The sequence below is a fragment of the Xenopus tropicalis genome, chromosome 1 (genome assembly GCF_000004195.4).
Source record: "Xenopus tropicalis strain Nigerian chromosome 1, UCB_Xtro_10.0, whole genome shotgun sequence".
Taxonomy (NCBI): Eukaryota; Metazoa; Chordata; class Amphibia; order Anura; family Pipidae; genus Xenopus; species Xenopus tropicalis.
In genome coordinates, this window is record NC_030677.2 from 136,784,409 (window position 1) to 136,799,503 (window position 15,095).

At 37.0% G+C, this 15,095-nt stretch overlaps 1 protein-coding gene across 3 annotated transcripts in view; it reads left to right on the forward strand.

The window, feature by feature from the left end:
• Nucleotides 1–291: 291 nt before the first annotated feature.
• The window catches only part of sass6 (spindle assembly 6 homolog), a 35,781-nt gene continuing 20,977 nt past the window's right edge, over nucleotides 292–15,095 (forward strand). Inside the window, exons 1-5 of one of the 3 annotated variants that reach the window (XM_012964402.3) lie at nucleotides 292–458; nucleotides 538–775; nucleotides 10,258–10,318; nucleotides 12,430–12,509; nucleotides 14,438–14,542. In XM_012964402.3, the coding sequence (XP_012819856.2) occupies nucleotides 711–775; nucleotides 10,258–10,318; nucleotides 12,430–12,509; nucleotides 14,438–14,542 (311 nt within the window). In that variant the 5' untranslated portion in view covers nucleotides 292–458; nucleotides 538–710. 3 annotated transcript variants of the gene reach the window in all.

Genomic DNA, 15,095 nt, shown 5'->3' on the forward strand with positions numbered 1-15,095 from the left:
AAAAAAGTCACAGAAATTAACGAAAAAAAACGCAGAAAATGATTTTTTTTTTAATTCTTAGCAGCATAAAGAGGAATGTCAGCCGCAATTGTAACAGGTACAGCAGCTGACTTTAACTGGAAGTGACTGCAGGAACTGTACCGATGTGCAGTTACAAATAGTAACTAGCTTTGCTCTGAAATTCTCAGTCATAAAGATACGCCTGCAAAATGTGTGCGGCAGCTGCCACACGTGTAAAAAATAGGAATCACGCTAGCCGGCAAGAAATGCGATTACTCTGTAACTACAGTACATAGCGAATGGCGCACCTGCCCTGGGGCCCGCAGGAAGGAGGTGGAGCAGCACAGGCAGCGTACAAGGGAAAGGAGCAGGCTGCTGCTGCTGGCTGCGGCGGGAAGGTGGCGCGAATCCCCACGGGAGCTGAGACTGGCTAGGGGGGAGGAATAGAGAATGCAAAGGTGCGGCTCATTCCCAGCAATGCAGCATGGGGCCGTGTACTGACAATGCTCAAGCTTCGCTCTAACTTTTTACCAACAGGTGTCTTGCTCTGCCGACCCCTCCCTCACTAAGCCGCCTGAAGCAAAGCCCTTGTGGGCTCTTGGTTACAAAGCAACGCCTGTACCTTGCCCCCCTCAACGCGGAAGGGGTTAGGGGCTGCCGTGACTCCGGGACATGTGATACAAAGGGGGGAATTCGAACTTACAAACGCTATGGCCGACGAGCTGTTCTGTAAGGTCGTCTCTATTGGCATCAAATGTCGGGAGTGTGAAGACAGGTAAGGGGCCTCGTAGTCATGCACCGGCCTATAGCGGTATGGACCATGTGCTGCTGGATAAACACAAATGTCTCAACTCCGTGGGGGGATTCCTGCTGCTGCTGAGGGAGGTCAAGAAAGGGCGCTTATTAAATGACCGGTTATGGGCTGTGGGAATACATTTCTTTCTCTGTTTCTTTAGTTATCCCTGAGTCACTGAGAGGCACTCGCTTGAAACGTGCACCTTACAAAGTTTGACTAAAGCAAGTATTCATGTTTCTCTGCTATTGGAAATGTAGAACTGCTTATCAAAGACCTTCATTGGCACAGCCTTATATCGTTTCCTGTAGAGCAATGTAATGTTTTTAGACTTTTCTAGGACAGTATTTGTCCACTTAATAGATGACTGGCATAGCTATTTAGATAAAGGAGATACATGGAAACCACACAATGAACGTTCTGCACTTGCTTCAGGGATCTATGTTCCAGTAATGTGTGTCTTTGTGTTTAACACATCTTTATAAAAGTAAAGTGAGAGCCCACCTTTAATGCAAGTTTAAGAAGTTTGCAAAAGCAATGTTGTGGAGTTGAATAACTGGTATCTGCTTGTATGTGGCATATTGGCTGTTACCTTGTAAATATCAAGGGCCGGAAATGTAACTGTCAGTAAATTGTTTCAGATATGGAATTCTTAGAAGGTAACTTTAAAATGTACATACCATATTAGGGCTCTGACACACAGGGAGATTAGTCATGCCGCAACAAATCTCCCTTGTCGCGGGCAACTAATCACCCCGCAATGCCATCCCACCGGCTAGAATGTAAGTCGCCGGTGGGATGACATACGCGGCGCTGCGATTTGCCGAAGTCCGCGAAGTTGCCTTGAGAGGAAACTTTAGTGACTATGTCAAATCGCAACAAATAACCTGCACAATATTTAGTGAATAATGTACTCTCTATATAAGGTTATTATAAGTCACCAAGGAGTTCCCTGGCCATATAAAGGCACAAGGCTGAAGTCTGAGTGCTTTTATACTGCTCTTAAACTCAGCAGTGACTTCTAATAGCTTATTTTACAACAGGGGTACATTATTATAATATACAAGTTTCAAGAAGTCATGTGTCAGAAATTACATCACTAAGCACTGATTATAACTGATGACTTCACTTAGCACCCTTTATAACAATATAATGTACAGGCTATACATGGCTCTTGTATATTATATCCTTATAAATGTGTCTAACGCTGGAATATGACACACATACTTGTGTATTGTATACCCCCTCTTGTAACAGTAAGGTGACAGGTAATATCCTAAAGTTCCATATGAGGGCAGTGACACACGGTGGTATTTGTAGCTGGTATTTTTCTTCAGCTGCAATATGCCAGAAAATACTTTGCTTAGACAAATGTACATTTTTAGAAAACAATGTTTGGAAATGTATAACAGTTTTGGGAAAACGTAGATATTAACATTTTGTAAAAGTTAGAAGTATGGCATCTATTAAAAAATAGTTCTTAACTTTTAACTATTCTGTGTAATAAGAAGGTAAAACTGACCCTACATGGCCTGGTTTGGCCACCCACGTGTTGGATCAAACAGGGCTTATCCGGTTCTTGTCCAAGGAGTCAACGATCAGATCGTGCTGAGGGGTCTATAGAGACCTGTCCGAGTAGGACCATGGCAATGTGCCAATGTGGGCCTCGTCTGAAAGGATTTTCAAACCTGTCTTATAGGTTTTTGCCTGATTTTCTATTTTTTGGTTTGATATTGGTCAGGCAGGCCCTGCTAAAGCAGGTAAATAAGCTGCCAACTTAGCCAGGAGGGGCCCAGTCTGTAGCTTTTATCAGCCCATGTATAGCCAGCTTAACTTGTACTTAAAGTTCATCTTTCACACAATGTTTTGACTACTTTTACTACAGTAGTCCAAGGACTCCAAAGGATAGCTTTAAAATTGTTAATATTAATTGCCTGCATGCTGACACCACACATTTCCCTAGTAAGAAGATTTCTAAACACCATTTTTAAAAACCATTCAACTCCCTGTCCTGTGAACAAACCTTGTCTTGCCCCCATGTTTCCAGCAAAGAAATTGAGAAGGCAGTTGTAAAATAAGAATGTATGAATTACTGTGGAAACATAAATACATTTGTCTATTCTCTAGCAGAAAGAAGGCAGGGCTGAAACAGGTCAGTTATGATGTATGGACTCTACTTCCATGACCCACACTGCATTGATGATACAAAAAGCTTCTTCCTGATGCCAGTGGGCTGAAAAACCACAAGCTGGTGCTGATTTTGCAGCAACAGAATGTATTGCTATATGTAATCTAAGGCCCTCTGTACACTGGGGGGTGGGATATTCATCTCCACCTGTCATCTCTTGATATGCAGCTACATAATAGAAAGTACTCTGTCTGACATTTTGGTGACAGCCAGACCTGATTGGTTGTGGTCCACTTATCACAAATCTGTGTATGTTTAAAGGAGAATGCAAGTCAAAATTTAAAAAGCATAGTGCTTTTTAAAGGAGGACAATAGTCCTCCTATTGTTTAGTAAAAACACCACACTTTTGGCTCACCTAATCAAATATTTACTCAGTCACACTCACTTCACATTTTTTATCTGTTTTCTTGAACAGGCAGCCATCTTTAAAAAGGTATTCTCCCTTCCTTTCCTTTTCCCTCCGAAATCGCGGAAGTTTCCTCTCAAGGCAACTTCCATATGCCATCCCACCGGCGATTAACATTCTCGCCGGTGGGATGGCATTTCGGGGAGTGATTTCACTTTGTGCATACATTTAAAAAAATAATAGCATTCAGCCTAGTGGTGTATGAGGATGATCTGCCATTATGTATAATTGCCCCTGTAAAAGATACTTATGAGGCCTACAAAGAGATTAATGTGACAAATTATTGAATATTTTGCATACAAATCTCCCGTGTCGCGGGCGACTAATTTCCCCCTGTGCCAGAGCCCTTAAGGGTGAAGACACACTGAGCTACAAGTAGCAGCTACTTGTCATGGCTACTAAAATAGACAATGCCGATCATTTACTGATAACTGTCTGTGTTTTTAGCAGAGGCATTTCTTAGTATTGTCGTGTCTATGTCAAGGTATTTTCTGACACATTTAGTAGCCGTGACAAGTAGCTGCTATGAAGTAGCTCTGTGTGTCTTCACCCTAAGTGTGGTGAAAGACAGAACAGAGAGGGGTGTTTGCTGCTGTTTCTGTGTGCCTTAGGCCTAAGGCTGGTGAGTGAAAGTGTACCAGTATAGACTTAAGTGTGATGACACATGGAGCTACAAGTAGTAGCTACTTGTCATGGCTACAGAAATAGATATTGCTGTTGAATTACTGATAATTGTCTCTACTTGTGTTTTAGCAGAGGCAGTTCTCAGTATTGTCTGTGGCAGGGTGTTTTCTGGTGTTTAGTAGCTGTGACAAGAAGTTGCTACTTAGTAGCTTTGTGCGTCTTCACCCTAAAAGTGTTCATTGAGACTTGCCTTTCATGACTTGCCTTTTTAAAGCTAGCATAAATACATGCTGTTGTCTAAACAATCCTATAGGGTAGTTTATCTCAAGATATTTTAGGAGGTTTATGGAATGGTGCGTCGCGATATGGAAAAACTCCTTATATAGAAAACCAAGTTCTAATCATGGTTACTCTGTAGGGTGGTGTAAATGAATAGTAAGAATCCTTCTTTATGGCTGAGATTATAGCTACAGTCACAAGGTCTATGGCCCAGGGTTATCCAATGGACATTTCTGATGCATTTTTCAGAATGCCAAATTCACCCTTACTGCCTTTCATTGTGTTCCTTTGAAATCTGGGACAATTCAAACACCTTTGTGCATATTTTTCTTCTCATGCAATTTCCATTGTTTACAAGCAAAGGGGCCAATTGTTGTCACCGGTGCATTTTTAGGTGACAAAAAACCTGAAGGCATCCTATAATCCATTGTTTACAATACTAATGGTTGTTGAGTTCTTAATAGGATTACTAGTAGTTATTGTGGTTAATATGCTATTGATATCTTATCATGGCAAAGAAACCATTACAGAATACAGTATTCTTGTGTAGAGGCTTTTTGTCAAGGGTGTATAAAGGGGAACTTAAAAGCAAACAGTGAAACAATATTCTGCATGTTTGAAGTCAACTCTTTACCATTGCAAAACACTTTTTAAGATAAGTTTCGCTCTTAGTAATTAGAGTTTTGCTGGTCTGTATGCAAAATATTCAATAATTTGTCACATTAATCTGTTTGTGTTTGTAGTATATAAGTATCTTTTACAGGGGCAATTATACATAATGGCAGATCATCCTCATACACCACTAGGCTGAATGCTATTATTTTTTTAAATGTATGCACAAAGTGAAATCACTTGGGAGCAAATCCCATATAATGTCATATTGTTGTATTAACTGTATGACTTGTTGACAACATGCATAATCCCTTTTGGAAGATTAAATGGTAAATAATACAATATTTAGACTTTGCACTTTGAGCACTAACCAATTTTTGGGTTAATATGCATTTTGCCATGATTTTTATACATACAAATCAAAAACTGTTGCAAAGTATGCTATATAGTGCTATTATAGCAGTCATTTGTATACCTAAATTTCTGGTCTAGAAAATCATTTTATGTTTATTGATGTCTAGTGTGTATGCTTTTAAGATGTTGTTATATGTAAACTCTGATGTAATGGCTGTGTGTAACTTTTTTAGAACAGGGATTTTTAAAAATAAGAATATTCTGTTATTACCTGGACTGTGATCAAAACACATGGTACCTCCCATAAATTATTTCTGCTAACATTATTTGAAGTCCCATGAGTCACCTAGCCCTGAAATCTTTATTATGCCTGAAAGCCCTGTGCTAAAGCTCAATGTAAAAATTGCCCCTGCAGAGTCGCACTTATGTTAGTGGGAAGCACTGCTTATCTTTCTGACTTCACGATCTGGGGTAGTTGCTTAAATGTAGACATTATTTGTATATATTAAATATAAATTTGCCCATGGTCTCATGTTTGAAGCCATGTTTCTTGTACATTATGTTTTTAATACATGTTTTGATTAGTCCATTTTGATGTTGAATTGTATATTTATCCTTATCAATATATTCATAAATATTGTCTTCCTGGTTGCTAGTAACAAATATTCTTCTAAAAGCATATACTTCAGTCGTGTGTATATTATAAGAATTTTCATATTTTTTTTATATAATGTACAGCTAACAAAAAAGGTTAGTGCTAGATTGTAGATATAATTCTTAGTACACTAAGTTCCCAATAGTGCACTAACTACAGTATAAAAACACCAGGGAACAAATGGAAATAACATAATCAGCAAAGTCTCCAAAGGGACAAACCTCCAGGAAAAGACAGAATTATTGATCTTACACAAGATAGTGAGTGGAATTTTAATAACTTGTGACCTATTGATGGAAAATGGTAGATCAAAATAAAGAAATCTTACATTTACTTTGCTTTTTAAGACACTAATTTAAATGAAGTGTATTAAGTGATATATTTGCTATACATTGTTTATATATTTGCAGTGTGATTACAATACCAAGCAATTTATTTATGACATTTTTTGATTAGTTAGTTGCTGGATGGCACACCAAACTAGAGTGTTAATGTAATTGAAATTGCCAAGTTTTCATCACATCTAGTAACTCATAACATCTAATGAACAATGAGATGACCAATAAATGCAGAGGCTAGTCTGTGACGGGCCCTCACCACAGAACAATCCGGTACAGAGAGACTCTTGTCCCTTATCCTTCCACCCGAGTCCATAGCATCCCCCGCTTTCTGCCCGCAGTTAGGAGAGTGGCTGGGGAGGGGGATTTTTTTGCAACAATAGAGGAATTGGACCCTGTGGTCCAAACCCGTCTTGTGACTTGCTTCCTCTATAGTTAGATTTGTTGCTTATTGAGTTACTATACCATGCGTACACTTAAAGGAGAAGGAAAGGCTAATAAAGAGTTAATCTCAAGCTGCAGGAATACCTTCAGTTCTCTCAATAGTGCTTTTAAGTCTCCCCATATTTTCCTGTTCAGATGATCAGAAGCCTTCTAGGAAAAAAAATGCTGAGCTCTGTGAAGAGAGTTCCCATAATGCCTCGCTCCTGCACCGAGACCAAGGCCAGTGTACATGCTTAGTTAGTAAGACTGAGGAAGCTTTCGGGCTCAGATCCACATTCCTAAGGGAAGGGGGGGTGAGTTCTTAGCATTCTTGAGGGACATAGACATAGACCTTTCTGATAAAGCTTACTTAGTTTTTATCTTTCCTTCTCCTTTAACAATTTTTATTACATTTCTCCGTAGATCTCCAACAGGTTTATAATCTACTTGAAATGTGACAAGTTTTAAGTCAGGGGGCCCCAACCACCAGGCCGTAGGCTGTGCTGAACCTGGGTGCATCTAGTTGCAGGGAAACAAGCTCAGGTCTCCCATTGATTTTGGGGACTACTGTTTAAGTAGTAAAAGTTAGGTATAAATGATGTGTAAAGTAGGGAAACAAATGGCTTTGACAAAATAAATAAAATGTGAACATCAGAATGGGTTTATATGTGTGCACCTAGCAATGGAAAACATATTCTGGGGTTAAAATATTGTTAGGGGCTTTTAACGCTAATAATAAACAGGCAGTGAATTGTTCTTGCAGTAGCTGAAAAATCAGCCTAGTACATTTGTATGTACATATACAGTTTTGAGTTTTTATGCCTTATACTTTGGTAGTGCTATTCATATTGGAATTTTGTAGTTAAAAGCAAAGTTTCTGTGTTGTGCGTTTAGCCAAGTATATTGTAAATATCCCTGATCTTTTTCAGCCTGTTCAGTTGCCAAACATTTTGCATCATTTAATAATCCTTGTTGTAATGGTTAGCAGGATTACCATCTTTACCATAATTCAAAAGGAGGCTTTTCAGTGATTCCCCTAAAAAGACTGCAAGAACATTTCATTATATAGGAAGTATCAGAAACAATTGATGCGCTACAAAATGGCCACCAGCAAAAGAACAAATAAAATAGATCATGCATTATGAAAATAATAAGTCTGGGAAAAATTGTTGTACTGTGTTTTATGGCACGTGACTGCAGAATACAAAGCTAGTATTGCAATTTTATTCAATGCAACAAAGAAATCTGAATTTGAAGGAGGACAATTGGGGAACTATGGGTCAAGTTGTTCAAAACATTTGATCTCCTTTCAAACAGAATCATAGATGTGAGAGGTTGTTTGACAATTATGGAAATAACTGAGATGTGAGAAACCTGGTACTTTGTGGTTTCATCATCAAAAGGAAAACACTTTGATACAGTAGAATGTGGGTCTAGCTTGCAAGGTCAATGTCTGACATGAGGGGTAATGAACTGAATAGGTGGGTTGCTGGTCTGATCAAGTCATGCGTGCACACAAGTACTTTTAGAAGAGAGGCTATACATTTTTAAGATTTTGGTGAGAAATGATTTATCGAATGTTAGAAGTCACTTTGTACTGTATCTTTTTATGAGGGATTTGCAGAAGTTAGGTGATTTTAATAAATGATGCATCAGCAAGGTGCCTTACTTAACGGTAAAGAATATTAGAGTGACAAGCTTAGCTTGTTATAGCAGTTCTTTGCTTTTGTAATTGTTAACTGTGGGCTCTCAATTTTTCATTGTGATATGTATTTCTATTAACTTGGCAAACCAATCTCCACTGTTTTTTTTCACTGTTGCAATCCTTATTTTGCATCTAAATGGTGTGTCTTGTGTCTGCAGTATGTTTTAAAAAAAAAAAAAAATCAGCTGAAGCTTAGTAGAAGCTTTTTTTTGTGACGGTAGCTTTCTTACTTGCTAAGTCTTAAAAACTCATATATAAATATATATATATATATATATAATATAGTAACACCGAACACCGATTCATAATCCAGCTCCTCCCAGGCATATCATGAAAACAGAATGTCATTATATTAGTTAGAATCAAAGAGCTTGAAGGAAACTCAAACCCAAGAACAGTAAGGGCTGGGAAAGACTGAGTTTAGGAATCCTCCCTATGGTTTCCAGCAATCTACCAGTAAGGGAAGCACTGTGAGGCATAAGCCAGGCTAAATAGAGAACATTTTGGGGAAGGTATTCTTAGAAATAATTTTTGGGCAGATTTTATTAAAGGTCACCTATTGTTGTACAGAGAAGGACACCAAAATTCATAAATCGCTTGTATAGGATTTTTTTCTGCATGTTGGCTATAGGTACATTTCTATTGTTCACTACATAGTGGTACTTTGCTTGAAACGAACACAATAAGCAGGCAACAGCGAGGGAAAAAAGAAAAACATGAAAAGATAAACGAGGAGCAGTAAAACATGCGAATTGAAAAGTAGAAGAGAATAAAATGGGGGGAAAATGTAACAAAAAATAAGCGAAAGGAAGTCCTACCGAGGTTGACTTGATTTTAGAAATTATTTTTGTTTTTAATTGAATTGTTTGCTCTTCAGTGCATACTGATTGGCATTATAATTCTTTAACTTATTCATAAGTATATCAACTTGTTTAAAATGTAGTTGCTAAACACAGGACCACATTTGTGGGATGACCACAAAGATCCGGCACAGCCCATCTGCTGCTTCATTCCCATTGGGGACTTAGTGTGCAGGGTTTTGTTATTTAAATTTGGGCTCAGTGCTGTGAGTGTCGTTTTGAGCTAAGAAGAGACATTGGTGAACTTTAGCATATGATGTAGTATGGGACTTATAGGGTTAACAATCCCTATGGCTTTTAACCCTACACTTCCTTATTTCACTGCTGGGCAGCTGCCCACGTATCTATTTTGCTGTTAGCATGTTCTGTATAATTAGCTTTTGTGCCTTATGACCATTTCCTGAACACTGTAATATAGTGTTTAGCAGGGGGTGGATCTTCCTTTTTGGCCTGCATCTGTTGAACCAGGTGGATGTTCCACTGAGCCTGGGATCAACAAGGCCCCAGTTAAAGCCATCTTACCCCAGAGGGACCATTACTTTTGGAGAGGTCGGGGGCAGGGACCTCATGAATGAGGATCTAGTAAGTGCAGGAATGCAAGCTAGTCAGCTTATCGGCCACTCTACAGTGGTGCATCTGTGCATTGCTTGCTCTGCATTTAACCTGCCATTTAATTTGTTTTACCTCGGTATTGTGAGCATTGCATAACCCTGCATAATAACCCTGCCTTGGACAATAAACCAGTTCTGTTTGACTTTGCTGCAAAAAAACTGACATCCTTCTTTTACATCATTATGACATCTGGCAGAGGGATGTGTAGTCCAACAACACCCTTCATATACATAGTCTTCCACATAGCAAAGGTCCATCTTTTGAAAGTCCAATGTACCCCATGTTCTACCGTATCACTAGCTGGACATGTCTGTATTACAGCCAAAAAGGGTTTACAGTAGGCATATACTTAATCGGCTTTAAGTCAGAACAATAATAAGTTAAACTGTTATTTTTCTGTTTTTCAGACGTGCTAATGTAAGACTAACAGTGGAATCACGTTCTTCATCAAATCCAGTTCATAAAAAGGTAATCTTTTCTCTATCATCTATGAAGTTTTTGGGAATAGTAACTTAGTTGAAATAATTGCCAAACAATTTCTTTGTATTGCACCCTCTTTTAAAGTTTTTTTCCGATAATAGAATGATACAGCAATAAGCAATACAGCAATGTTGCGCTAAAAAATTTCAAAATACAAAAATGTTGTGTTTTTAAGTCATATAGAATTTTTAGTGCTTCATTAGTTATTTTACCATAACAAAGGCTAATTGAATGTCTTAACTGAAAGCTTAAATTTGCTTTGCTGTTTTAGACGACTTTTGATTTATGTTGCTTGTTTGTGAGTGTAAATTACATAATGGCAGCTAGGCTGTGTACGTGGTCTGTTTGTCTAAGCAAGTATGGTGTTACATACACCTTTACAAAAAAAAAAAAATAAGCGTTGGTGAATTCAAGGTAACTTTTTTTTTTTATTCTCATTTAAAAGAGCAGTCATTTTTGATCAACAAACCTTTCCACCCAAGATTCCTTGTGGTCGTCTTCCTTTTTAAACTATCACCAGGAAACTATCTTAATTTGCCTTGTTGATATATAGGTGGAATGCTAGTAAAAATGGGTGAGATCCAAAGGCAAGCAAAAAAGGGTCACTACAATTGTATGCAATGGACCACTATATACATTAGTGAATCATATAATAGTACCTAGTAACAGATTTTATTAAATTATGCAGGAAAAACTGAATCTTGTTAAATGGCGTACAAATGCTTTAATGCCAAAACACTGTACCATGAAAATATACTGTTTAGATAATAGCTGTTGCAGATATTTACTCAATAACTGATTTAGCAGTTGTATCTGATACGTGTAATGTGACCTTTCTTTTGACTTACTTGTAGCAGGCAAACACAGGCTTCATAGTTTTTTTTATAGTGGAAGACACAACATGGGTCATTTATCAACACTGGTCAAATGTACCCATGGGCAGTAACCCATGGCAATCCAATTGTTTGTTGCTGCAGCTAAAAAAAAAAAAGGCAAGAACTAATTGGTTGGTATGGGCTTCTGCCCACAGGCAAATTTACCCAATGTTGATGAGCCCCAATACCAAGTTTTACTTAAAGGAGAACTACACCCCCTCCAGCTATAAAAGCCCCCTTAACCTTAACTTGCCTGCCACGACCCCCCCCCCCTCACCTGTCCCTTATCTCATACTCTTTAACTTAAAAAAACTGCCCCTATTGCAAACCCCAACCTAAAAATGCAGATCAGGGCAGTTGCGTGCCTGGGCGGCATCTTCTGTTCAATCGTAGAAGCTTCAGGTCTCGCTGCTGAACGAGACCCTGCTTGAGCATGTGCAGTTGAAGCTGATTTCCTGATTGCCCCAACTGCGCATGCTCAAGCAGGGTCTGTGTCAGCGGTGAGACCTGAAGCTTCTACGATTGAACAGAAGATAAACTCATTATGCTTTAAAGAAATAATGCGTTCAACAGAGAAACCAAGAGGCACAAGTGGCACATAAATCTTTTTTGAAAAGGGCGCACCCTTTTGTCAATACCATTTAAAGCTGCACTTGCAAACTGGATTTGCCATTCTTCCTACAGTGTAGTATTATTTATATATATATTAACCAGAGAGGTCAATAATACTCTGCAATAACATGCTTTTATATTTTAATAGTGTCCATCTTTCACTTTTCTTATTTTTTTTTCTACATTCCACTTTTCCACTTTCATAGTCTCGTTCTTATTCTATTCGTAACCTGCTTTAGCTCCTGTGATTTTTTTCACAGTGGTGAAAATGACTGCTTTCTAGCAGTTGTGTAGACAAAGTTAGGGTCACAAAACATAAAATAGTGCCTACTCATGTTACCTTTTTGCCCTATGGACTACCACCCCCCCACAGAAAATGTAACTAATGTACTAAGTATTTTAATCTTTTTTTTAAACAAGTTACAAGTTTAGTGAGAAAGATGGGGGGGGGGGGTTATGGCTACACCATGGACTTTATTTTAACTAGCTTGTAAAAACCAGGAAGTTGGAAGAAATTATAACTTTAATTCTCACTTTTTGCCCTACTAAGTGTAAGAAAGGAAACAAAAATAGATATTTCTTAATTAAAATGTTCTCTTTTTATTTTTATAGGAGTTAATTGTTCGACTTTCTGATGATACAGATCCATTTTTTTTATATAATCTTACACTAGGGGAAGAAGACTTTCAAAGGTAATTTCTTCTTAATAAATGCATAGAATTGTCATGCTACTGAGATACCAGAAACTGTTTTAATACACGCAGTAATGCATCCTCTTACTGTTCAGGCTTTGCATCTTGAAATGTATTTGCGATCATATAAGGAAAACTGTATTGTGTTACTATACACTACAAAAAAAAAAAAGGAATTGATGCCTTATTTACTAGCAATTGTTTTCTATAAAAAAAAAAATATTAAATAAATATTTTAAACCACCTTACAATTTAAAGGTAAATCCATATGGTGGTTAATTGTTTATTATGCTCATATTTTTTAATAGGTTGACACCTCCCTGGCCACTTGCTTTATTGTGATCTGTTAATGAAGCATGTGATTTATGGCCTAATACTCCCCTGCTGCATTTTTTTTAAATAAATGTTACTTTGTACTTTAGCCAAGAAATTCTGTGGCTAAATTTTTTCTCTTTTATTGCTAGCTGATTAGTCCTTAAACACACTTGCAAACTGCCTACCAAGAGTTTGTGCTTCTTTATATTAGGGTAACTTTGGGGCCAATGTTTACCTAGGAAAAACGGGATACTGTATTTTTTACTTTAAACTGCTAAGGTTTGCTAAACTAAGCATTTATCATAAAATTTCTGATAATCTGCTAAAAATTCTACTCTTTGCCCCATGACCTTAAGTATATTGATAAAACAAATGATTTCCAGGGCTCTTCTAAACAGTTTGTCTACTAGTATGAATATTATAACAGTATGTGGCATGTAGAAACCCCAAAATAAAATGTAATACCTGTGATTTGCTAGAGGTGGCACAATCTCATTTATTTTAACCGTTTATTTTTTAACATTAACAATTAACAATAATTTGTCACACTTTTTTATTAGTTGATTGCTGTCTGCACAGAAATTTGCTGTGTCACAGAATCCACTTCATTCCCCTAGTTGCTTAATTGTTGTTGCTTAAATGTTGGTCAGATTGCAAACTGTTGGTAAATTGAAATAAAGGATATAAATCTGTCTTCTGCAAGCTTTAACCAGTCACCAAGGCTAATTAAAACACAAGGTCATTGTAATGATTCCTTGAAACATAATTCTAGTTAAATTGTAGAACAAAATTTTTTAACTACATGCATGGGATTCCTTGTCCGGACACAATCCTCTATAAAGCTCTGAATTACGAGAAGGCCATCTCCCATAGTCCATTTAAAGCAATTGATTCTAATTTTAAAAAACTTAAGTGATCCTAACTAGGCTGCATAAATACATACTGGTGGCAAAACAATCCTATTGGGTTTATTCAAGGGGGGATTTATCAACGCTGAATTTGTTTTTTTACAATTTGAGGGGGGGTTTTTGCGCTAAAATAACCCGAATTTGAATTATGGTTCAAAAAATCGAATATCTGATATTTATTAAGTCCAAAAAAACCTGAAAACTCAAATAAAAAAAACTGTGCCATCAAAAAGCTTGCAAGTTTCTATAAAAGTCAATGGGAGTTGCCCTAGGTAAAGTAAAGCCATATTTTCAAATTCAAGTTTTTGTAAACTCGAAAAAGAGTTGTTTTTTTTATTCAAACGAGTTTTCCTTATTAATAAATAAGTTAGCATTTGATATGCAAGTTTATTTGATTTTGAAAAAAAAACTTGAATTCACAAACTCAAAAACTGATAAATAATGTTTAATGTTAATGTTTAAATTATTTTAAGCAGACTTAAGGTGTAGTGATCTATGTTACAGAAAGAACCCTTAACTGAAAAACTACAAGGGTTCCTAGAATTCCAGATAATAGATCCTATACCTGTTCTAATTTTGCACCAATGTGTTATGTATATTCTCCTTTTCATAACTAGTTTTACTGGTGTTCTATAAATCTGTTTTATGTTTGACTGCTCTTATAATTTCTTTGCATTGATAATTTGTTTCTTGTTGGACTTTTAGTTTAAAGAATCAGCAAGGGTTGCTGGTGGAGTTTTCTGCATTTCCACAGAGATTCATTGACCTCTTAGAGCAATGTATCTTGGAGCAAGATAAGCCAGTGCCAAGGTACTGCTGCCAATAAACAGCTTGTTCTTTTAATGTAATATACCTGTGCATTTACCTACTTTAAAGCCAATGTATTGTATAGTGTATTTTTTGTTTTGTTTTATCATTTTCTGTTGTTCGCTTGGAAACCTCTTCCTACCCTGTCAATCAAATATCAATTGAAGTTTGGTTTAAGCAGCATTCCTTTCAAGTCAAGCAGGAGACAAACTAGGCTCTTTGTTTATAATATTACATTTGTGTATAATAGTAAAATTTAATATTAGTTCATCTAATGGAAATGAAGAACCTTTTTATCAGGAACATAAAAATGATGTGCTTTCTGTCTACGTGCAGCTTTGTATTAGTTTGTTATTTTAAAAGATGACATTAATAGTTTGTCTAAGCAAAGGAAGCACGCACACCAATGTTTTTGACTTAACAGTCTTATTAAGCTCTAATTTCTATGAAGAAAAACAGATTGCTGATAGTGGGTTACTGAAGCAAACCTTGATTGTTTAGAAATAGAACAGAATTTTTAAATGATTATATTTATAAAATTCCTCATTTTCATAAG